Source organism: Podarcis tiliguerta (assembly GCF_965153285.1).
Source record: "Podarcis tiliguerta genome assembly, chromosome: 6".
Lineage (NCBI taxonomy): Eukaryota > Metazoa > Chordata > Lepidosauria > Squamata > Lacertidae > Podarcis > Podarcis tiliguerta.
This window is the reverse complement of record NC_139539.1, coordinates 22,069,049-22,092,999: the sequence shown is the minus strand read 5'-3', so window position 1 is coordinate 22,092,999 and position 23,951 is coordinate 22,069,049. Positions and strand designations below refer to the sequence as shown.

At 41.5% G+C, this 23,951-nt stretch overlaps 2 protein-coding genes across 7 annotated transcripts; one reads left to right on the top strand and one right to left on the bottom strand.

Moving 5' to 3' along the window:
* The first annotated feature begins 2,134 nt into the window (after positions 1–2,134).
* On the top strand, positions 2,135–13,283 carry SERINC3 (serine incorporator 3). Of its 3 annotated transcripts, none has more exons than XM_083446995.1 (11): positions 2,437–2,644; positions 4,749–4,801; positions 6,206–6,367; positions 7,159–7,319; positions 8,007–8,086; positions 8,676–8,813; positions 9,400–9,569; positions 9,992–10,082; positions 10,436–10,619; positions 11,193–11,417; positions 12,468–13,283. In XM_083446995.1, exons 2-11 carry the CDS (start codon positions 4,793–4,795, stop codon positions 12,604–12,606), a joined length of 1,359 nt encoding a protein of 452 aa, XP_083303121.1. In that variant the 5' UTR covers positions 2,437–2,644; positions 4,749–4,792; the 3' UTR covers positions 12,607–13,283. The 3 variants fall into 3 exon arrangements, with proteins under 3 accessions (XP_083303120.1, XP_083303121.1, XP_083303122.1); XM_083446996.1 differs by having other exon boundaries at positions 2,453–2,644; positions 4,752–4,801; XM_083446994.1 differs by lacking the exon at positions 4,749–4,801 and having other exon boundaries at positions 2,135–2,644.
* Positions 13,284–13,585: 302 nt separating this feature from the next.
* TTPAL (alpha tocopherol transfer protein like) lies at positions 13,586–22,826 on the bottom strand. Of its 4 annotated transcripts, none has more exons than XM_083447061.1 (5): positions 22,688–22,826; positions 19,537–19,991; positions 17,729–17,922; positions 17,074–17,184; positions 13,586–16,258 (listed from the first exon to the last, which is right to left on the bottom strand). In XM_083447061.1, the coding sequence occupies exons 2-5, from the start codon at positions 19,973–19,975 to the stop codon at positions 15,983–15,985; spliced, it is 1,020 nt and encodes a 339-aa protein (XP_083303187.1). In that variant the 5' UTR covers positions 19,976–19,991; positions 22,688–22,826; the 3' UTR covers positions 13,586–15,982. The 4 variants fall into 4 exon arrangements, with proteins under 4 accessions (XP_083303187.1, XP_083303189.1, XP_083303188.1 ...); XM_083447063.1 differs by having other exon boundaries at positions 22,618–22,715; XM_083447062.1 differs by having other exon boundaries at positions 21,982–22,705.
* Between the last annotated feature and the right edge of the window lie 1,125 nt (positions 22,827–23,951).

Sequence of the window (23,951 nt, the reverse complement as noted above, 5' to 3'; positions counted from 1 at the left end):
TTATGATAGCATAAAGGGTACTGTTGTAAATGAAATCTGCTCATTTTGCCTTATGGGGTATGCAAGAGCCCATATAGAGTCCTTACACGGGTTCCCTATTGGTAGGAGAAAATAACGGAGGCCAACCAGAGAATATTGAGAAGCAAAGCAGCTAGTAAGCCTGACCTTTATTGATCTGTTGCAACGGGGTCTTCACTCACCACACACAGGAGGGAGGAGGAACCCAGAACAATGGTCTGCAAGCCCTTCTATAGACTTTTGAAATTGCCACAGTGTAGATCAAGACCCCCCCCCCCGAAACATCATACATACATCACAGAAGGGGTGTAGCTCAAGACCCCCCCCCCATACATCATACCTACATCACAGAAAGGGCGGTCTACATGAGAAATCTGAGTGGTTTGTTTACCTCCTGTCTGCCAGGTTACCTGTTTAATGGTCACTTGACTGGATTGCCTGGGGAGCCTGGCCAGTATTTTGTAATGATAAATACTTAGTTCCTGAGCCAGGTCAGGCTCATACCCTTTTCATATCTTAAATGTGCCCTTAAGACAGGATTTGTGAAGGAAAAGACAGTGGGGAGGCTTTTCCATTTTCCTTTGACCTTGCAGAGAAAACATTTGCTCAGTTTGGGAATCAAAATGGTTTCAGGTCGGTCTTCCTGTGCTGATCTATGTACGTGCTTGGTTGGTACACTTATGAACATTTAACATACATCTAAGACCTCAAAATTCCTATCACAGTACTTACTGGCAAATGAATGTTTATTATGGAATCGCTACTGTTCCTGCATGCAAAGGTGTTTGTTTGTTTGTTTGTTTGTTTGTTTTTTGCAGCACCCACACATTTTGCCAGCCCATACTCCTCCACCCACATTTAATCCGGATTTACCATTTCTGTCGGAAATCCAAAAAGGAAAACTGTTGTCATAGACCAGCATTAAATATCTTAACAGACTGCTTGCAAATTGAGGCCACCATTTTAGTGGCTTATGAAACGTTTGACAACTTAGCAACACAAACACATTTTTATATCATAAAAGTTGTTAACGAATTTTGGACACAGTTTGGGTGGAGATCATTTCAAGGGTTTCTGTACCTCCACCGGGCGTTGCATTACAAGTAAGCAGAAATGTGAGAGCAACTTTTTATTTATCTATTTTAAATTTTATGCATTTGGTTCTTGAGATTAAAATTTTACTTTGCTTTTGAGCAAAACTGGCTGAAGCTAAGGAGCAACTGCAAAAACAACATTTAGCCTTGTTAACAGAGAAATCTGAGGGCTCCCTTGGACAAAAAACAAGGACACCAGCCAGGAATACTAGAGCAAAACAGCAGCCAGTAGGCTTGGTCTTTATTGAAGACTGTCGCGACAGGACTCCCACCTGCCACAAGGTGGAACAAGATGGAAGCCTGAACAAAAGAGCACCCAAACTTTTTTTAGCTGCTAATCCCCATGTTACTCCCCCCCCCCAGCAACATCATGGTTACATCATGGTCACATCTTGAAAGGGGAGGTCTGGTGGCAGTAATCTGAGCATCCTGGACCTTGCCCCAGGGTTCTCCTTGCCCTCCACCAAACACCCATCAAGTGTAACAAAAGAGATATTTACATTTCCCTGTTTCCCAGCCAAGTTAATCACACCCTTTTGTCTTCATCTGGGTTTGTTATTTCTGGAATGGCTACCTGTCTGGCACTCAGGTATCATGCCAGGAATTATCACTCAGGCAGAGGGGCTGCTGAGTAGCTGAGCTCACATGTCTATATGAATTTCTGAGTCAGTACATAGATACATTTATCAGTGAATTCTTACATTTGGTATTGTGCAGCAAAGGCCCTTTGAATAGATAGGAAGAAACTGTGATGAACTGTATTGTGCGGACAAATCACAAAAATCACAAAAGTGATTGTGCTGATTTTTGTAGTGGGCTGCATGTGCATGATATCTGCTGGTGGGGCAACCCCCCCCCCCACCTATACATAAATTTCTGCAACAGCCTGCAAAGCAAGGCAGACGACAAAATAACTGCCTGGTCCCGGGTAACGCCATCCTTCAGGCGCAGCCCATCCATCAACCAAGCTCTAAAGAGCCTGTTGCCAAGGCAACCGTTCGCACCAACGACGGCTAATCCCATTGAAGACAGGCGAGGGGGGAAGCACCCTTCTCCTCCGTCCCACCCCCTCGAAGGGACTAAGATCTCTAATAGGCCAACCGCTGACAATAAACGCTTGTCCTTTAAAAACCTTATAGCCAATCACCGTCGCTCATGGTCAGTGCGTCACCGCCAACCCTGCTGGCACATCCCTCCTCTCTTGTTTTGTGTTTTTTCTGTTTTTGTTTTTTCCCCTTTTCCGGCTTCGCGACAGGCTGGGCCTCGCCTTTCCATTGGTCGGCTGCTCAGACCCCACCCCCGATGATCGGGCCTGCGGCGCCCGGCCAATCAGCGCGGCCCGGAAGGGTGGCGGCGGCGACCGCAGAGCCAACAACAACAACGGCGGCGGCAGAAGCGGCTGAGGCGGCGGCAGGCCCGGAGAGGAAGGCGACGGAGTGAGGCGGAAGCGCCCACGCGGGGGAAAGAGAGAGCGGAGGGGCTGCGTTGCCGCCATGGGGGCCGTGCTAGGGGTTTGTTCCTTGGCCAGCTGGGTAAGTACCTGGGGGAAGAAGGTCGGGTAGGGCCCGCCGGGAGGCGGCTTCCGGACTGAGGGAAGTAGGCCTCGTCGTTCCCCACCCCCTGTTTCCGACCTCCGGTGGGTGTCTGGGTTTCCGCCGTTTCCCACGGAGGCTGAGAGGGTGGCCTCGACAGACGTTCCCAGGTGCCTTTTGCGGCTCTGGGGTTCAAAGCGAAGCCTCCATGTCTAGGAGCACTATATCTCTATAAATACCGCGGCAAATAACTCATTGTCCAGGTTTGGGGCCTCGCAAGAGCCCTTGCATGATGGCTGCTGGTCTGAACGGACCTTGAGGCCACATTCCGATGCCCGTTTTACCCGCGAGTAAGCCCCACTCAAGCTCAAGGAGGCTTGCTTCTGTGTAGATAGATGCTTTCGTTTCGCCCTGCTAGGCCGATCCAGTTTCGTTTGTATAATCGTGCCTTTCTTCGCTTCAGGTTTATTTATTTATTTGGGTTTGTATACCACTCTTCCTCCAAAGATCACAAGGTGGTTTGCAACATAGATACAAAGTTCAGCACACAAAATACATAATAAGAAGAAAAACAAACCAGTAACACTTCCCCCTCCCACCAACACATTTATAAGGCCATGTAGAATGTTGGTCAGCCTAAAGATATCGTGAAGGCGCCAGACAAGCCTCCCTTCAGAGAGTATTCCATAAAGGGAGGGGGGAGCCATCCTATTCTTATATTGCCATGCTCCAGAACTCCTGTGGTGAAAAAAGGCCTCAGATGATGATCACAGGATCCAGGGCGTTTTGCAATACTGGGCTTCCCCGGTATTACAAAAATGAATGAAAACTAGTAATGGCAGGTTAACATCAAATCAGAAACGGGATAGGGTATTTGGATCTTCACTCTTGTAATATAGCAGCGGTTCTCAAACTTCTTTTTTGTGGGATACTTTAGAATTGCTCAAATTTCAGTGGATGGCTTAATAAAACACACCTTGCTTAAATGAATTCACCCGCCCCCCTCAGTGCCAGCTTCATTGTGAAAAGCAATGCTATCACTCTCCTTGGACTAGGTTGCTGAAAGAGGCCTGGTATTTTGTTTAGTGGGAAACTGCTAGTCTGCACCAGTGTTGGAGCAAGAAAATCGCAGGTCACAGTTTGAAAACCTCTGATGTGCTACGTTCCTGTACTGTATACAAAGTAGTATTACACTCTTTTTTGGCATATGTTTAATATTTCTTATCTATAGCTTTAAAAAGAATAATTCTGGAAGTGGTTGCTGTCCACTTTTTGGGAGTGGGCTGTGTTTTTTAAAAATTATTTTTGCCTACTGTTTGTCTTTATGGCAAGGAAGGAGAGTTCATTTGGACTGTGGTTCTCTTTCCTCTCTGCGCCAAGACCTGTGATTTCATCTCTAGGAATGATGTTAGTTCCTAATCCAGGAAGTGGTGGCTGAGTCATAGCCTTCTCAGCACATTGACAGCTAACATTTATCCATGAGCTTTTTCCTGTGTAAGCAGGTATTACAAATCCAGTATTAGGTGACTGTCCTTTTTTATCAACTTTTTTGGTCTGGCCCCATTTGGCTGTTTTGGATGGGTTTAGTAGATCACCCTAAATTTGTATTAAAAAATTTTTTTGGGGGAAACTAGGATCTCTACAAGCACAACTGTGGTATGTTCGAATACGGAATGTGTGTTCATCTGCAGTAGCACTGAGGCATTTAGAATAAGCAAGCTTAATTCAGATTAAGTGATGGTAATAGGCAACATCTCTTTAAATAAGGGAGAGCTGTCATAGCCAATTGAACAAAGGATGGTTTCTTATTTCTTATCAGAGAGGGCCTGAAGCTTAACATTAGCAGCTATAACTCCCTCCAAAGTACATCCAAATATTAAGACTTTTTATTACATAAAAGTAAGCTTTTTTGTGCTGCCAAGTTATCAAACATTTCATAATTCACTGAAATGATGGCATCCATTTGCAAAGCGGTTCCTTGCGCTTGAAAGAACAGATAGTTGTACGAAGATATTCCTCAGCGTTTCCATGACCTCTCAGAGTAGTGCAGAAATGAGTTCCCCTCGCCACCACCAGTTTGAGTTGCCTATTTTTCTTTTTCCAGTAGTAGTTTGGAGTTAGTCCCTATCAAGAGAGAGTTATGTGCATATGTGCAAGGTATTGTGTTCCTTTGTTTTCAGGCATGAGTAAATGGAGTGTGCAGTGTGTGTGTGTGCATGAACCTGAGGCATGAGTCGTGGGCATGTGCAACTAACAATAAACATGCAGTACAATAGTTTTACAGCATCCACTTCATTGATTCTTAAAGTGGCTGCTGGGATATTCCAATGTACCTGTGAGAACTGATAACATGCCACTAGAAATAAGTTTACTCAAAAGCTGCTGTAAGACGAAGGCACTCATCTGTTCAGGTAGCAACCCATAGTGTATCTGCATGGTTCACTGGTCTGCCTTTGCTTATTTCCAGCCAGCTTTCCACTAGGAGTAGAATTAGCAATAAAATATATGTTAAGCAGCACATCCAAGGATAAAACAAGATGGATAAACTATAATCAACAATTTAAATTGGAACTAGTGGTTGCTTTTTTCCTCTTAAATCAGCCAAAAAGGCTGCCAGACATTGGCTGCTCTTTTTATGAAACACGAGGCTTAAAGCGCATGTTTGTGGATGAACCAGTTTGAGTTTTCTTTATTTTCTTGTGACTGCCCAGATATATAACTTGTTATAGAATATTTTAATATATTTCAATTTTATTTTTGTATGGCTCTAAGAATTTTCTACAAACCATCTAGTTAGGAGTGCTCCTTGATCCAGTGTGCAGATGGAGTCAGTAGCAAATGGCACCATTTTTTAGCTCTGGCTGGTTCCCCAACTACAACGCTATCTGACAAAGCTACAGTTTGAAAAGCCATTTTAAATTTAGAGAATGGATTATGTGTAGAGAAATAGCACAAACCATTCTGAAAATCTGTCAGCCATTAAGGAACATGTTGTGGTTTATGATTATTTTACGTACACAATTTGGACATAGTGCTAAACCATATACTCTTTCTCTTTCTAAAAACTAACTATACTGGTTTATAAGGTGGTGATCGATTCATGGTGGTGATAGATTGATAGATTTAGTGGGACGCAGGTGGCTCTGTAGTCTAAACCACCAAACCTCTTGGACTTGCAGATCGGAAAGTGGGCAGTTCGAATCCCCATGACAGGGTGAGCTACCTTTGCTCTGTCCCAGCTCCTGCCAACCTAGCAGTTTGAAAGCACTCCAGTGCAAGTATATAAATAGGTACCACTGTGGTGGGAAGGTAAGTGGCATTTCCGTTGCGCCAGAAGCGGTTTCGTCATGCTAGCCACATGACCTGGAAAGCTGTCTGTGGTCAAACACCGGCTCCCTGAGCCTGAAAGCGAGATGAGGGCCACAACCCCATAGTTGCCTTTAACTGGGCTTAACTGTCAAGGGGTCCTTTACCTTTTAGATTCATGTGACTCTATACACAGTATGTACTTTGTATGTAAGAGTTAACACTTAAGATAATATTTTCATTTCCATTCTACAGATACCATGTCTGTGCAGCGGTGCATCATGTTTGCTGTGTCGCTGTTGTCCCAACAGCAAGAACTCTACGGTGACTCGGCTTATTTATGCCTTCTTGCTTCTACTAAGTACAGTTGTTGCTTGTATCATGCTGGCACCAGGAATGGAAATGCAGCTGAAAAAGGTACTGAGACTTTTTGTGACTGTGTTTGTAACACAAGTCACGGTGCACAGATTCACCTACATATCATATGGCATGCAACAGAAACTGAAATACAAGATGATAGCATTTTCATTAGACTCTTACTGTAAGAAGGGAAGGGCAAGTGGATTGTTTGACTGGACTCATATTCCAGTGTCCTATCTCAGCTAATATCGGAAGAATGTTCCATGTATAAGCTGAAGATCTTTAGATTTATTTTGCTAAGCTTCAGTCAGCCGCCTTATGCAATCTCTCTTCAAATGCTATTTCACTAGGATTCTCTGGTTTGCTGCAATAGTAGTCTTTCCCTGCTTAGGTGTGTACCTCTTTTGCATGTTGGTGGTTGGGGGCCCTGGGGCCTTCAGCTGATCCTGCTTTATTGTGTTATGTCACTGCATTAAAATCATACGAGTTGGAACGGTCACCTGGTCCGACCCCTTGCAATGCAGGAATCCCAACTAAAGCATCCATGACTGATGGACATCCAACCTCTGCTTTAAAACCTTCAATGAAGGAGAGTGCACAACCTCCCGAGGGGTTTTGAAACTTCTAGTCTGTCTGCCATAACACAGGGTGATTTATGTGGGCCACCCATTTGGTAGTGCAAAGAGAACATCAGCTTTCATTTTTCATCACCATTTCAAATCTTGTTGAGCAATGGAAGCATATGCCGAAAGTTCACTAAAAGGTTGTGTTGTTATTATTTTGTAAGGTGCCTTCAAAGTCTGCTTCAGCTGAGAAAAATCTTGGGATTTGTTGCTCTCTTCTTTCAGGTGCCTGGATTTTGTGATAAGGTGGTTCACTGTGAAGAATTGGTTGGATACAGAGCAGTCTACCGAGTCAGTTTTGCCATGGCGGTGTTTTTCTTTCTCTTCTCACTAATCATGATACAAGTGAAATCAAGTAAAGATCCAAGGGCTTCTGTACATAATGGGTAGGTTGGGAATGTGGCCTGGTCTCTTCTTTCCTCTGCCCAGAGCATTAAACTTATAAGCATAGAAAATGGCCAAGTGAATATGTTCGTGTTTTACTGAGTGGGAGCTATTGCCCCCGTGAGGCGAAATAGAGGTATAACCCCTAGATTCTACTTTTAAAAAAGATACTCATAGACTAACAGCAAAGTCCAGTTAAATATATTCTAGCATTTGTGGGGCAGGGTGGGCTTTATGTCCACTGGATACTAGGCATTAAATGGGCAGCTTTGATGGGGCTTCCCTTTGAGATGTTAACCTAACACTTCCATTTGGGGCTCATCAGTCCTTGGCTCCTGGGTGCTTCCCCATTCTCCTGTGAGATGGAGCAGGTAGGCAGGCCTTGGTGGAGATCTGGGACCATGTTCTCACTCCTAGGTTAGGGTCTCTAGGAAGGGATCACCAAGGGGTTATTTACCAGGAGCAGGCGAAACGTACAGTATGTAAAAAGACAATACACCATGAATCTCTTGAAGTAGACATGGGGCTTCCTTTTAGCTAAGTGAGATTAAGATTGCAACCCAAGTAACTATGCAGGCATATACATGACCACCTATCTTTATAATACTTTGGCACACCCCTTAAAGGTGCTTGACTTGGTTAGCTTAGGAGAAATTATTCTAATCAGTGTTCTGTTTTTTTACAAACAGGTTTTGGTTCTTCAAAATAGCTGCCATTGTTGGCATCATGGTTGGAGCATTTTACATTCCAGAAGGACCTTTCACAACAGGCAAGCATTGATGGATGAGGAAATAGAATTTCCCTTAGCTGTTGCCATTAAGTGAAGCATTTGGTATTCGATAAAGTGTCTTATTAAGCGTTGATTCAGTTGTGCTCATGCCTTGGGGGGTGACTTACGAGTTCCTAGAGTAGTCACAACTATGGTGACAGCTCGTATTTTGCTGAACTGTTCTTTGTAAAAGAATTGGGTTCTTGAAGAGCTAGGGGTTATTAAATGCAAGAGTTCTTAGGAGCATATACGCTTGCCCACTCAGTTAGCAGATAAAGGGCTGGATTCACCTAATGAGCTCTGTAAGCCAAAGTTTAGACAACAGGACTTTCCTCCTTTTGCCCTGTGTGCCCCTGTTACCCAAAATTGACTCGGAAGGGGGTCAGGAGAACACCAAGAATAGTGTACAGAGGACAGAAAGGGGGGGGGGGATGGTTCTGTCTGGCAAGCTGAAATGCTTGTGGGGAGGAAACATTCATCATAGCAAGATGCTGAATTCCACCCAAAGGCTCTATAACTTCCTTTAAATATATTCATCCAGAGGTTGTTAAAAGTTAAGAGGTTGATAACATTCTCCTTTTCTTTCTAGCATTGTTTGCTATTGGCACTTGTGGTGCCTTCTGCTTCATTTTAATCCAGCTGGTCCTGCTTGTTGATTTTGCGCACTCCTGGAATGAATCCTGGGTTGAACGAATGGAAGAGGGAAACTCCAAATGCTGGTATGCTGGTAAGTGCCTCTTTACTATTGAGTAGCAAAAATCCGCAAGAGGCAAGAAGTTTAGTATGAAACTGTTTATTGGCCAACCTGTCAGCATTGTTGATAAAACAAGTTCATGCCTAGTGAAAAAATGGGATCCACCAACATCTGCTAAACATTGTTGCTTAAATGCTATCACTGTAGCAAGGTGTGTATTGGGTGTTGCATAAGAAGTTGTGACATCCGGAATGAAGGATATGACATTTAAATCTTAACTTTGCCAACGTCTTGCCTGCCTTTGAGCAAACCAGATAATTGCTCTTCTTTCATTATGGAGAAAATACATGAGATGTTGGTGTGATTGCATAGCACTTTTGAATATTAAATATGTTTATTAGTAAAAAGTTGCGAAGGCAGCCATATAAGCTAAGAAAATGCTTTATAACTAATTTGTGGTATTATGTTATGCAAGCCCTGTGGAATGTCAGTATTTCCCATGGATGAGAGGGATAATATTTTCCTATTTGAAACAGAGTCTTAATAGGTGTTCTGATAATCTTTTGAAAAACTGCATTGTAATTTAACAATTCAATGTTTAAATGTGCTTTTTCTTTAGCTCTGTTGGCATGTACTGGTCTTTTCTACACCCTGTCCTTTATTGCCGTTGTGCTCTTCTATGTCTTCTACACAAAACCTGATGCCTGTACTGAGAACAAGTTTTTCATCAGTTTTAATATGCTTGTCTGCATTGCTGTGTCAATCACATCAGTCCTTCCAAAAGTCCAGGTATGATGAATTCTGCATTGGATTATTGTGTGGGATATAGGTTAGGCTGACTTAATGTTTAGCTGACTGCTTTGAGATGCAACATGACAGCAGACATTTTATGCGAGGGCTGGGGAACACAACTAGCAAGATTGCATAGTCATTCATAGAAGAGTTGCTTGCAAGAAACAGATTTGGATATTGAAAGGAGTCTGGAGGCTGAAATGATGTATGTGGGTAGGGGTGGCATGAGAAAAACATCAGTTCCCCAAGTAGTTCTTGTGCCTCTACTCATGCTTCATATTCCCCTCTGTACAGAAGCCTTAAGTTGTAGTGAAAGTGAAATCTTTCCAGTCAAGGCTAACCAACATGGAGTTAAACAAAAAGCAATCTACATGGTTCAGGTACAATTCAGTTATATAAAATTTGCTTGTCTCAAACAGGAACACCAGCCTCGTTCTGGCCTTCTCCAGTCTTCTATCATTACTCTCTACACGATGTACCTCACTTGGTCAGCCATGTCCAATGAGCCTGGTAAGCTTTCATAAGTGCAGATAATTGTGCCTTCAAAACAATAATGGTAGTGGAGACAGTTGCGAAGGAATAAAAATATACTGAATCTTTGAGTGTATTAGGAATTGGAACCCTGCAGGCTTCTAAGAGAGTTTGGTTAAGTATGAAGGCAACAAATAATCTCTTGTCCGGCTACTTCACATCTGGAAATCATATATAATTTGTGAGTTCATGATGGGGGAAGAATTAGATCGAATTCCAAGTTTTTTGTAGAGCATTTTCACTATAACAGGCAAAGAGATTCTGGGTTTATTACTAAGCTATAAACTCTCCTGAGAGCACTATTTTATAAATCTGTGGAATTTATTTTCCAGAACGCATCTGTAACCCAAGTCTTCTGAACCTCATCAGCCAGATAGCTGCTCCTACTTCCATCCCAGCAAATGTAACTGCTATTGTACCTGTTGTTCCTACACCTGGACCACAAAAGCTGCAGTGGTGGGATGCACAGAGCGTTGTTGGACTTACAGTCTTCGTACTTTGTCTCTTGTATTCCAGGTAACATTTGATCTCTGTAGTTTCAAAACTTCAGGCAAATTCTTGAGAATCGCATCTTAGGTTTAGGCGTAATGAACAGTTAGCTGCTGTGTTTTGAATCAAGGGAAACATTAACTGAACAAACAGGCGCATTTCATCAAATTGTTGGAGCAGTAGGGCATCTTATGCCATTAATAAAGTATTTAAGCTAGACTTCAACTGTAATGGAATTCCATGAATTTTTATCTCTTCCCAGCATGGCTGGTGGTCAAGAAAGTTGGGAGTTGTAGTCCATCCATTTCTAAAGGGCCATAGTTTTCCCACCCCTTCTAAGGATTTTCAATGTATTTTTGACACTTGTAATTCATTCCTCCTCCCAGAGTTGAAAGCAGATTATATGGTTTCCAGTGGTCTCGTTTCCAAGCAGTTTAGGTAGCCAGGTCTACTTAGCATCTGTGGTAGAATTGTATTACATACTTAAAGACTCAGGTGTTCTTGGGCACTTTGAATAAGGCTAAACTATTTTCTGGTAGATTTCAACTTTCTTATTCAGTCTGAAACATTTAACACCCTCTTCCTTTAACTGTTTTGCAGTATCCGATCTTCCAACAACAGTCAAGTGAACAAACTGACTCTGTCGACAAGTGACAGCGTCATTTTGGATGATACTACCGGAACTGGTAGCGATGTAGAAGATGGGGAAATTCGCCGGGTCCCTGATAATGAAAAGGATGGTGTCCAGTACAGTTATGCCTTCTTCCACTTCATGCTGTTCCTTGCCTCCTTGTATATCATGATGACTCTTACTAATTGGTACAGGTAAGAATAGCCTAGTGGAGACTTAATCAGATAGTATAATTTTGTTGCTGACAAGTACAGTGAGCTTATCTTAATCATATCAAATATTAACTACTATTTTTAAATTTACTTTCTTAAAAAATGGGAACCTAGGAATCTGCCTTATACCGAGTTGGACATTAGTCCATGTTGCTCAGTATTGTGCACACTGACTGGTAGCATCTTGCCAGGCTTTCAGATTGTCTTTCCCAGCCTTGCCTAGAGATGCAAGGGAAACTATCTGATCTTCCACAATTACTGAACAATAGTATTCTTTGACTGCTTTAATGCCGAGAGCTTTACATGCATTCTCTGTAATCTTGCGACAGCTTTATAATGAAAGTCAGTTACTTGCATGTGTGTGTGTGGCTTACCTAAAGTCACCCTGTGAGTAAAGCCAGAAGCTTCCAGCTCATAACGTGTGCTTTAATATGCTGATTCTAGTTGTGTATCAAAATTGTAGGACTTGCATCTCTATAATAAAGTAGGATAGGTACTTGGTGTATCTGAGCCCTTTTTATAGTTCATAGTTCAAGATCGTTATCTGAATGTAATGAATTCATAAGTATCTAATGAAGTATATTAGTAGTCTCATTTCCCAGCCTTTCTGATTGTTGTAATTAAAAGAATCACTGTCTCTAGAATTCCTGAGTGTACAATAGATATGCACATAGCCAAATTAAGTTTGAAATCAAGGTAGTGGCATAGTACCTGCTTCAGTCTTTATGGCATATCTTGTCATACAGCTGAATCTCTTTTTGTTTTTCCTGTTAAGCCACTGTAATATTCCAGCTATGACTATTAACTCATTAAGCTAGATAGTTCTCTTATGCTTCAAACTGCATGACGTCTTGTCAACTGCTATCCTGCTTGGGCACTGACAGGAAGAAACAGTTGCTTTCATGGGACTTACTTCTGAGTAGACATGGTTACAATGCTCCTGTTAGTCACCCTAACCCCTAGTTTCTTGCATGAATAAATTAGGCTTTAAGTTATGGCTGAATTCATTTTTACCATTTATTCATTCCACAGCCCTGATGCCGAATTCAAAACTCTGACAAGCAAGTGGCCAGCTGTCTGGGTGAAGATCTCCTCCAGCTGGGTTTGTCTCCTCCTGTATCTCTGGACCTTAGTGGCACCTCTTGTCCTTCCTAATCGGGACTTCAATTAAACGATAATTTCTCTGAAAGCATAGAAACATGAAGTTCCTCTCTGCTGAAAGCCAAATGGTCTGTATCGCTTCTTGGAGCAAAGGCTCCAGCCATCTCTCCTGCAACATATACAGATGAATAGAAAGCTGCTAACTTGTATAATGCTTGATGCAAAAATCTAAGCTCTGTACATTTTGATATGTTTAAATGAAAGCTAGTTTTACCATTAGTCTACTACAGCTGTGCTGTTTGATACCGTAAAAAAGCCAGTAGTATAAACAACCGAGTTGAAAGAAAAATTGCTTGAGCTTAAAGTAATATATTTTAAAGTTATTCTAATGCTTCAGTATATGGAAGTGAAAGCCATCCTGCAGGTGTACATTCCACTTCAAGAAAACATGTTCAATGGTGTTTTAACATACAGAATCTGTTTTTCTCAATGGAGCAGCATGTAATGTAGTATGGGAAGTTCAAATCAGCAATTTTTGGATCACTGTAGAAGACCAATTTTATAGAAAAGTTCTACTGAACTTTGGTATTTGTCAGTTAATTCCAAATGAAGTATCTACTATGCTTTAATTAAATTATATTAAAATAATTTGAAGTGCTTTTTTGTCTAATATTTGCGATGTGAGTAAAAGCCAGTGCATCGTTTTGTCAATCTTGGCATTTGCACTATAAACATGTTTGATTAAAATTACCTGTTCAGTGTCTCTTTATTTTGGGTAGAGGTATGAAAAATCCTGTATATATTTTCAAACCAGTTTAGAGAAATCAATTCATGTCTGGAAATTGGGGTAATGAGCACCACAGAATGGAAGATCAGTTGTTCTCTCTTTGAGCTGCTTAAAAAAAAAAAAATCCAACCCCCCCCCCCCCCCCCAAATTTCACATACCTTGATGGCTTCAGAAGGCAGTCAAATCCCATTGTGTTAATTGTATTTACTGATACACTTGGAATTTAAAATGGAAGCAAATATTGTCTTGAAATAATGAGGCTGTCTTAAGGTAGATGGTTTAATATCCACTCATGCATAAAGTTACAATTAAACTATTCCTTTTATAAAATGCAATATAAAAATAAATTCTCACAGGTGTATACTGTAACCAAACACCTGACTTCTACATACATCAAAAGGCAAAACAAATACTGAAACAATTTACTTAGCAAAAATGCCAAAACTGACTGACGGAACAGTAGAAATAAAGCACCTCAACTACTATTCTGGAAAAAACCTCAAAAAATTTAAGTGCCTGTCAAGCCCACTGTATAAATTCAAGTATCCTTCATTTTCTGTTAGACTTAAAGGCAATTTGACAGTTGTGGTAGGTTACCAATGTCTCTTTCTTAAGGCCTGGTACTGTTTCAATACGACCAAATAATTTCTTAAATAAAGGTCGAGGATACATTAGATATATTAGCTGCTAATATCTCTACTTGAAAAATTAGTGCATTAGTATAAACATAATACCTGAACTTTAACTTCTGTAACACTATGCTAGCTGTTTAATTTGCCCCAAACTTAGAGGGACAGTTTAAATTAAAAAATGAGTTTAGATCTTTTTCTGCACAATAATGAACTTCATCATTCAGTATCATGTGTTTTCACACTTCTTACTACCTGTGACTGCCAGAAGAAATATTTACACCTAGTATATCCATTTCAGAACACTTGTAAAAAGCTTTGAGTAATAATAATAAAACCTGTTTCAAATGCCTATGATGGCCTATTTTGATAACATACCACATAGTATAATCAATGGGGCCTCTAGTTCAAGCACACAAAATTGCTTCACCTTTTGGCAATACAGAGGCAGATGGTTATGCTTTTTTTTTTTTTTTTAATGTGAGGGGAAATACAAGTTTGGCACTGACAGTACAAAAAGTCCACCAGCTGAAAACCTTATCTCATATTTACAATAAGCACCAGTTTCTGGTCTGTAGTTGGCACTAAGTAAAAGCCTCCGCAAATAGCTCCAACCATCTAGTTGAAAGTGCTAAAAGATGAGGTGGTAATCAAGTGTTGACCTGCCTCCCTCTAAACATGAAACAGTCAATTCAATCTCCACAAAGGTTTCAGGCTGAAGTGCTGGATGTCACAAATATCTAAGTTAATCTACAACTCAAGACTATGAAAGAAGAGGAAGTTGCGTACATAACTCCAAGACCAAACACACATGAGATAAGCCACGAATAAAAGGAAGACATAAAGCACTAATGCACATTATCAAGGACAACCAGGAAGGACGGACGGAAAGTGACCTTTGTAAAAGGAAGCCAATTTAGCACTGAGGTCCAACTGATAACATCCCCCCCCTCCACACACACACTGAATGGAAAATAGTTACATTTACAAAACAGAAATTGTGCTTGTAAAATACCCTGTCCATTTGGTTTACAGAGACTCAGAAATAAACACATCTAAACACGCATCCTTGCTTTGCTGGACAGACATCTACGACAGTTTCTGTATTACACCCCCCAAGACCTATGGTAATAGAATTCTATAACTAAGGCAGGGTATTAACTGGCAGCTAAGCTAATAAGCAGAATTACCTGTCCCTTTCAGTTGGTCCTGGTACAAATTCAAGTATGGGCATAAAAACGGTGTACAGATTCTTTAATGCTTTCTATTAGGCAGAGTGAACATGTGCTTTCATTGATTTCAGTGGTTTTAATGATACCCACTGCATTTGCAAACCCTGTCTGCAAGATTCAAGTCTAAGGTTTGCATCTCAGTGGCAACACACCCCCTACAAGAGAAGAGAATATGCTTATATGTGGAAATAACTGAATAATGATAGCGATAATCAGAGCATGTTAAACCAAAGGGTATCAGAATGGCAGCCCAACATTTACTCCTAGAAACTAGCCTGCCGTAAAACAGCTACCATTATATCACACAACCAATATTATTTCTTACTTCTCTAGGGAAAGTCAGTATAATGCATTATGATACTTCCGCTTTGTCAAAACTGTTGGCCATTTTAGCTCTTTTCAGCCTGAGAAAGTCTAGCTCTTTGACCCTAAACTTGCCCATTTGGAAGCAGGTCTCATTAATTTCAGAGCTACTTCCAAATAATTGTGCTTAAAACCTTGGCATTAGCAACGTTCCTTAAGTCACATGACACATTTAATTGTAGGAGATGCGGCTGTTTGCAAAGGGTCAAGAAACCACAACGTTTATGGTGCCTCAAAACTGCACCCTTCTCCTGGATTGCGGTAGAACTTCACCTAGCTCCATAGCTTCCCCTTTTTAATTTGCTTTGGTTGCAATGTAAAGTGCCTCCCTCAGCTGTCTCTACCCCTAGGCTACAGTCTACCTAAGAACAAGGCAGCGTTCAGAATCCCTTTGTAAACAGGAAGGTGACCTTTTGGAAGCTTTAACTGCTATGTTAATAGCAGGAATAGAGTTGCGTTTTCAAGCTTCGCAAAGAGTCATCACATTGCTTCTCATCAATCTCCCCAGTCAATAATGGGTCGAGAGGAGAAGAGTCAGTGGAGGGAGCCAGAAGAGAAGCATCATACAGGAAGTCATCCTCTGAGGCCAGCAGCAGCTCATTCCAGGCAGAGATATCCAGTTTCCCTGCAGTGCCCCCATATTCTTCAGGTAGGATCCATGGTGGAAGGTTGTGGTGAAGAGAGCTCAAGTCTGACCCATGAAGAAAAAACTGAAAAAGAAAAACCCAGAAGTTTCAACAACACTCTGAGACAGTATTCTTGAAATAATCATGCGATACCTCAATTTCAAGAAATTCAGAGTATAATTCACATTGTGTATCCAAATAACTGTGGCAACAAGAGACCAGGCTGATCCTAATATTAAATTATGACCCACCCTGGGGCCTGCTGGTGAATGGCAGGAAACAAATTTACAGTATTGAGCTCCCATTGTTTGGTCCCTGCTCCTGCCCACCTAGCAGTCTGAAAGCAAGTCAAAGTGCAAGCAGATAAACAGGTGCCACTCCGGCGGAAAGGTAAATGGTGTTTCTGTGCGCTGCTCTGGTTCACCAGAAGTGGTTTAGTCATGCTGGCCACATGACCTGGAAGCTATCTGTGGACAAATGCAGGTTCCCTCGGCCTATAGAGCGAGATGAGCGCGTAACCCCAGAATCGTCCGCGACTGGACCTAACGGTCAGGGGTACCTTTACCCACCTGGTTGCAACAGCCACTACTCCTCTGCCATTGTAAGCTGTGCAAGGTGGGAGAAGATAAGAGGAGGCCCCTTCCAGCTATGCCAAGTAGAATTCCATTCGTCACAATTACACTACAGATATATGCAACTTGCTAGTCTGACCTCTGTGAATGAACAACAGCCTGTCTGCAATATTAGCCACTTTCGTTGTGTCTTTGGGACTGTAAGCCTTTGGGGCAAGGGTTGTCTTGTGTTTACTGATGTTATGTAAGCTTCTCTGGCAGCATTTTCACCTGACAAGCAAGATTAAAATGCTTTAAATGAATGAATAAATAAAAATAGCCACTTACCCGATTTGCTATTTTCTCTTTCAGAAAGGGTTTGATGATGGCAAAAATGCCCTTGAATATTCGAGGTTCATTTATAATATTGACAGCTTTTATTCTAATAGGAAAGCCATCCTAAAAAAACAACAACAATACCAGTCAGGTTTATAAATACTGGTTACTGGTTACTGAATAGCTTTTACCAGTTTTCAAAAACACACATTTAATTTACTGATGTATGAACTCACAATGGAACAAAAATAGCTCCTTACAAAAGATTTGTAGGCAGCATGCACATTTGTGAAGATTCAATTTTTTTTTAATATATATATATTTGTGAAGATTAAAGCACAAATGTGTGCTGTTCATTCGTCCTTGAGAGGACACCACAAGGTAACACTTTAAAGTACACACACGTCTTATCCGAGGTGAAATATAATATTTTAAGAGACGATACCGATTACACGAACCTTCATAAAGATCTTCATAAAGATCATAAAAATCCAGGTTTCTTTCAATTGAAAATGAAGACTGTTTCAAATACAAACTATGCTCACAAAGATATTCCACTGTTTTGTTGAAACCCACCCAATTCCATAAGCAGCTGTGTCAAGTGAAATGGCTTTTAATATTTTTTGGTTATATAATTATTTTTTCCCTTTATAGGTTCAGATCTTACCTGAAGAATTCCGATCACTTTTTTGCCTATAAAGGGACCAAAATGAGATGCCTTAGACAAGCTGACTCCTTTGTAGTCTGCAAGGATAACAATTCCATTCACCTGGGTCTCTTCAGACTGAATGAGCTTTTCTAATGTTAAGTATATGGCACGAATATTTTCAGTAATTGGGTAGTTACTTGGGATCCATCTGTCTACGGTTATAAGACAGAGATGATAAGTTGCAAAGCTGAATAAACCAACAGTACATTTTATTATTTATATCATTTATTTATTTCACAAAATTTATACACGGCTAGTGTGTAAAAGTGGGACGCGGGTGGCGCTGTGGGTTAAACCACAGAGTCTAGGACTTGCCAATCAGAAGGTCAGCGGTTCGAATCCCGCAACGGGGTGAGCCCCGTTGTTCAGTCCCAGCTTCTGCCAACCTAGCAGTTCTAAAGCACATCAAAGTGCAAGTAGATAAATAGGTACTGCTCTAGCGGGAAGGTAAACGGCGTTTCCGTGCGCTGCTCTGGTTCGCCAGAAGCGGCTTAGTCATGCTGGCTGCATGACCCGGAAGCTGTCTGCGGACAAACGCCAGCTCCCTCGGCTTAAAGAGCGAGATGAGCGCTGCAACCCCAGAGTCGGTCACAACTGGATCTAATGGTCACCTTTACTAGTGTGTAAAAAACCCAAAAAACCCTCAAAACAGTTTACAAAAAGATAAAACAATAAAATCAAGAACCATTCACAACCATAATTCAAAACATAGAAAAGTTAAAATACTTAAACAGATTAAAATTATTTCAACTGGCTAGGTTTATCTAAACAACAATGTTTTTTGCAGGCACCCAAAAGAGCACAGTGAAGGTGCCTGCTTGATCTCAACAGGCAGGGAGTTCCAAAATGGATTGCCTGGTTTTCTCTCTCTGGGCTGTCACCATGCATGGTGTTGGCCAAAGGTCAGGACAAATTGACTGGAGGTTTAATCTACTAGTCCAAATTGTCAGCCTTGATCCATAAAACTGTCGTCACCACATCTTTTCTCCTACGTCAATGAATTGGCATACAGCAGTAGATTAACCAATCAGGGACAAATAAATCCCAGTAACTTTCTTCAGCAGTACACTGTCCAAACCATTCCATTAGAGATCAAAAATATCATACTCCTTTATGGTCTGTTTAAGGCAGGCCTACTCAAAATTGAGTTTCTTTCAAAGATATGTCTGCACCAGTGTTTTAGCTCACAACTGTAATTTGAAATATTTTTGGTGATTTCCTCAATGATAATATATGCCTGAAAATCCTGTATGTATGTACTGAGGATGTTTGTTTTTGTTAGCTCATATATTATGTTACAACATACCATATTAGCATTGAAAACATATTCTGTCTCCTATGTACAATTCAGATTTAAGTAACAATTTAAAGTGTTACTTTAAAAGACTGGTGTAACAAGAAGAAAAAGTAAATATTTATGGAAAGCCTGGAGGGAACAAAAGGAAATGTAGGATTTTAGTCCTCTAGAAATTATATAAGTACAACAAACAACAACATCCCATCTCCTCATACAGAAATTACAGATAAAAAAAATGTGTTCTGAAAACTGAACTCCCTGAAGTAGTGAATTAATGATACAGTTCTCAATTCATTAACAGCATTTCACTGGGTTATGCGGTACTATTAGTAATAGGGGAAAGAAAGCATCAGCATCAAATGAAATATTAGTATCTTTTTTAAAAATAGATTTTGGTAGCAAGACACAAGAAGCAATCCTAAACAGTTAACCAAAGGGGAGGGGGAAGGGGAAGTATTTAAAAAAATACCTGGGCGAATGCAAACAACATGGCGTCCTTCAGTATCTAAGTGAGAAAGCACAGTGACAAAACCAGACTCCAAGGCAGGCTTTATAGCAGACGGTTTCAGGTTAGTAAAAACTTCAGGCCAACTCCTCCTACAGCAGTGATAGTTCACAAGAAGCTGAAGTGCCCGATCATAATCAAACTTCCGGGCTCTAAGGAACCTGAGCAAGAAAGCATCGTCTAAACATGTTCCCAGGTTAGGATAGTCTTTGCACACCATGTCTCTGAGGGCTTGAACATCTCGAAGCCGCCACTCAGGTTTTTCCTGCAGCTCTTCACGTGCCTTGGCGACAAGCTCAGCAGACAATGAGCACACATACTTTGGCTGATCTGGCAGGACCTCAATCTCTGACAGAGATCCCACAGAGGGACTTGGAATGGTGCCATCACCATTTCCTGACATTGGTTAGTGGGAAAATCTGCAAGGAAGATAAAAAACAACAAAAAAATACTATGAACAAACAGCATCTAGGAAAAGTGGTCAGAAGCGTCTACCTAGTCTTCCATATAAGTCTTAAGAATTCCAAAATAAAACACCTATTTATTGGTTCTTTTTGGGCTTAAGAATCACTCTGAAAGATTCTTTAGACAGCTCTGATTCAGAGCAATGCTTGTACAGGAATAGCTCCACCTACCCCAGTATACCTCCACATTGCTTATGACAAGATACTGTTAGATATCACCTACCACTTAAATCTGCATATAAGATTTCATTTCAACTTCAAGGAGAAGGGTGCTTTTCCACTAAGAGCTGCAATATTTTGAAAGCAATGCAGAACTCAATTTGCATGAATGGTAAGCCAAACTATCGCTTAATGCAAACACATGAACTCTTGGAGAGGAGATTGTGGCCTCAAGTCTTTTACTGCTGAGGGTTAAGCGTGTTATAGGAACCTAAGCTCATAGTTTGTCTCATTCAGACAAAGGATGAGCTGTAATCTTGTTCTTGGTTTACAACTGATAAGAACACAAGAGCCATCTAGTCCTGTTTTCACAGTAACCAACCACATGCCTATGGGAAGCCCACAAGGAGGACCTGAGCGCACCACAACAGCATTCTTCTCATGGTTCATCTGGAGCGAGACAAAATATGAGCCTGGGTTCAGACAACACATTAAGCCAAACATCCCTGATGCAAGAGAGAAAGGAAAAGCATGTGCTATTTAAGAGCAGTATCCAATGGCTACCTATGAGTATCATGCCAAAATTTATGGACAAATCTATTGTTATTGTGCTGGGGACCAAAGCTGTAACTATTCCTTGATAATGTGAAGGGTTAAAACTTGTCAAACCTAAGGTTATGAGCTGACGGGAGGAAAGACAGGTGAGGACAAAGGCAGAATTACAACTGCATGTTACAACAGTCCATTAAAAAAACACAAGACAAGCCCTGCCGGAAGAAACCAAAGGTCCATCAAGTCCATTATCCTGTTTTTCATAGTAGCCAACCAGACATTTCCTGGAAGCCCATAAGCAAGGGCATGCAGGCAGCAACCCTCCCACACTGAATCCCAGAATCCAGGCGTCAGAGCTATGCTTCCGCCGAGCATTTAGGTGCCATATACCCACCATAACTCACAGCCAATGACAGGTGTGTGTCCCCCCCCCCCATTAATCTGACTAGCTGCGTATATCTAAAGCACTTGCACCTTAAAAAATCTGGGAACTGTAGCTCACTGAGGGGTAAAAAACTACAGCCCCCAAGGTTCTTTTTCCTGAGGTGGGTAGGTGTTGCTGCTTTAGATGCATGGCGTATCCACCGCCAGTTTCTTTGAAAGCACATCACTCCTCCCAATTTCGTACACATCTGGCTAGATCCAGACCAGGGCCGGATTTAGGTTTGATGAGGCCCTAAGCTACTGAAGGTAATGGGGCCCTTTATATGTCCAGCTGTCCTTTGTCAACAACAAATTGTTGCTGTTTTTTGTGTTGAATATATGCTACATGATAATTTATGGACCTAATAGGTCCATACACAACACAAAACACTGTTGCTGTCTGTAGGCTTTATTTTATTTGTTTTTTATCTTCTATTTTGGAACTGTACATCCAGGTTTTTCCCCCTTTAATTTTTTTTGGGCCCCCCAAGAGAGTGGGGCCCTAAGCTATAGCTTGTTTAGCTTGTACGTAAATCCCGCACTGTTTAGATGTACGGTGTGCCCACCGCCACCTTCTCTGAAAGCACATCACTTCTCCCAATTTCGTACACATCAGGCTGGATCCAAGCCACGCCAGCTGCACTTCCGACCCCACCAAAGGCAAAATGAAGTGAAGAGCAACTCCCAAGCCCCATATGCATAGCTGCCAACGTTTCCCTTTTTTAAAGGGAAAATCCCTTATTCCGTTCCCCCCACCAAATACTTTTTATTGCTTTTTTGTAACAACAACAAATAAAATAAATACTCTTACATTCAAAAATTTCTATGTCTTCTTATGTATCATGCGCCTTATTGCACCTGGACTTCCTTCCATCCCTTCAACGGTTTTCATGTCTCAAATCTTTTCTTACAGTTTCTTATTTACACTCCATCCACATCACAAGATTTACATTAATCCTGCTACAGTTTTTAAATTCTTACAATTACTCCGTATACATTCAACAAATTTACTCCAATCCTTTCGGAACTTTGCTTCTTTTTGGCTCCGAATCTTATAAGTCAATTTCGCCAATTCTATGTATTCAAACATTTTTGTCTGCCACTCCATTAAATTTGGGGTTTCTTGGAAAATCCCTTATTCCGAATAGGATTCCTCGCATGAAAAGGGAAAAGTTGGCAGCTATGCCCATATGTTTCAATGGAACCCAGGTAATTGGCTGGATCCGGGCTAGTTACTGGTCTTGAATCGCCTGCCAGTTTCGCAGGGCGGCCTTTCCCCCGCTCCCACCCGAGGGAAGAAAAACTCTCCCTCCTCACGAGTAACCTTTGGAAGCCTCCAGTTCCCTGGGAAACCGCGCGCGGCTTTTGCCGAAGCGACGTCCAGGAGGCAGCCCAAGTCCCCGGCTGGAGCCCGGCCGCCGCCCGCCAGGCCTCCCCGGGCTCCCGCCTCAGGAGGGGCAGCCGGAAAGCAGACGCCGACACCTCGCTCCCTCCCTCCGGTCTCCCCGTCCCCTCACCGTAGCTCCAGCTCCACTGGAAACTGAAGGGACACTTTCCAGGAAGAAAACCCGCTCGCGACCCGGAAGCACTCGGGTGACATCACAAACCTCGGCCCACCCTGAGTGAACCTAAGAACGCGCGGAGGGTAAACTAGGTGTGTGACTGGGCATGCGCGGAATTCCTGGAAGGCGGCGCAGTTGCGGAGCAAAGGGCCGCAGTCTGTTGGTTCGGAGCCGTAATTCCGGTTCCCGATGTGTGTCAGGGCTTAGAATCCACCTTGCGGAGGGTCAGGGAGGGTAGAGGAAAGGACGGGAATGCAAGCTCTAATAAGGTAGAGTTAAAGAAGAGGTAGGGTTTTGTCTTTTTTTTTTTTAAAAAAAGGATCGCAAGTGCTTTGAAATGACCCTGCTATCTATCTGTCTGTCTGTCTGTCTGTCTATCTATCTATCATTTTATTTTATTTTATTTTATTTTATTTTATTTTATTTTATTTTATTTTATATTTTATTTTATTTTATTTATTTTATATTTTATTTTATTTTATTTTATTTTATTTTATTATTTTTTTAAAAAAAGCAGAAAAGAAACTGGCCAAAGGGCAATTCAGGAAAGACTCCTCCAGAGCACTTTTAGTGTGTTTGCTCGTCTTTGTACTTCACACCTCTAAAAAGTTAATTTAAGGGCAGGATTAGATATGTTGTCCGGATTCTGCGGCAGGGCTTTGAAATGCCCTCACCTGCTCTGCCCCAAACATGACCTAAGGCTTTTAATGTAATCGTGAAATATGCTCTTGTTACATTAAGGCTCAGTGATTGTTTTCATTACTCCTTAAAGCATTCTTCTCCAACCCAGTTGTTTTGGACCACAACTCCAGAACATCTGGTCCATCAGATTGTGGTGTGAAACATCTGGAGTCAGTGGCAGACCTACAATTTTTGGGCCCTGAAGCATGGGCATAGCCAGGATTTATGTTGGGGTGGGGGCAGAACCTCAATTAGTTAAGTATTTTTATTTATTTATTTATTTACTTGACCCCCCTCCCCCTTGGCAATGCCCATGCCCTGAAGCTTGAACTGTTATGGGCAACCAGCAACAAGGTCTGAGTAGCCACTGTTACCTTCAATGGGGCTGTCCCATGTCAGGTTACCACAATTTATTTTTTAAATTAACTACTACATTTCAGATTGTATTGGATTATCTCATACTACATGAAGCACCTTTTACAAAACACTCTTTATTTGGTTTTTCCTAGCAACATATTCAAGTACAGTTTCATCATAT

Bases quoted from the DNA above. Each gene is read 5' to 3' on its own strand.
- SERINC3 (XM_083446994.1), top strand. From the start codon at position 2,606: ATGGGGGCCGTGCTAGGGGTTTGTTCCTTGGCCAGCTGG. The intron at 8,087-8,675 runs GCAAGCATTGAT...TTTTCTTTCTAG, and splicing joins AGAAGGACCTTTCACAACAG to CATTGTTTGCTATTGGCACT. The intron at 11,418-12,467 runs GTAAGAATAGCC...TTCATTCCACAG, and splicing joins ACTCTTACTAATTGGTACAG to CCCTGATGCCGAATTCAAAA.
- TTPAL (XM_083447061.1), bottom strand. From the start codon at position 19,975: ATGTCAGGAAATGGTGATGGCACCATTCCAAGTCCCTCTGTGGGATCT. The intron at 17,185-17,728 runs GTAAGATCTGAA...TTGTTTTTTTAG, and splicing joins AAGTGATCGGAATTCTTCAG to GATGGCTTTCCTATTAGAAT. The intron at 16,259-17,073 runs GTAAGTGGCTAT...TTTCTTTTTCAG, and splicing joins AAGAGAAAATAGCAAATCGG to TTTTTTCTTCATGGGTCAGA.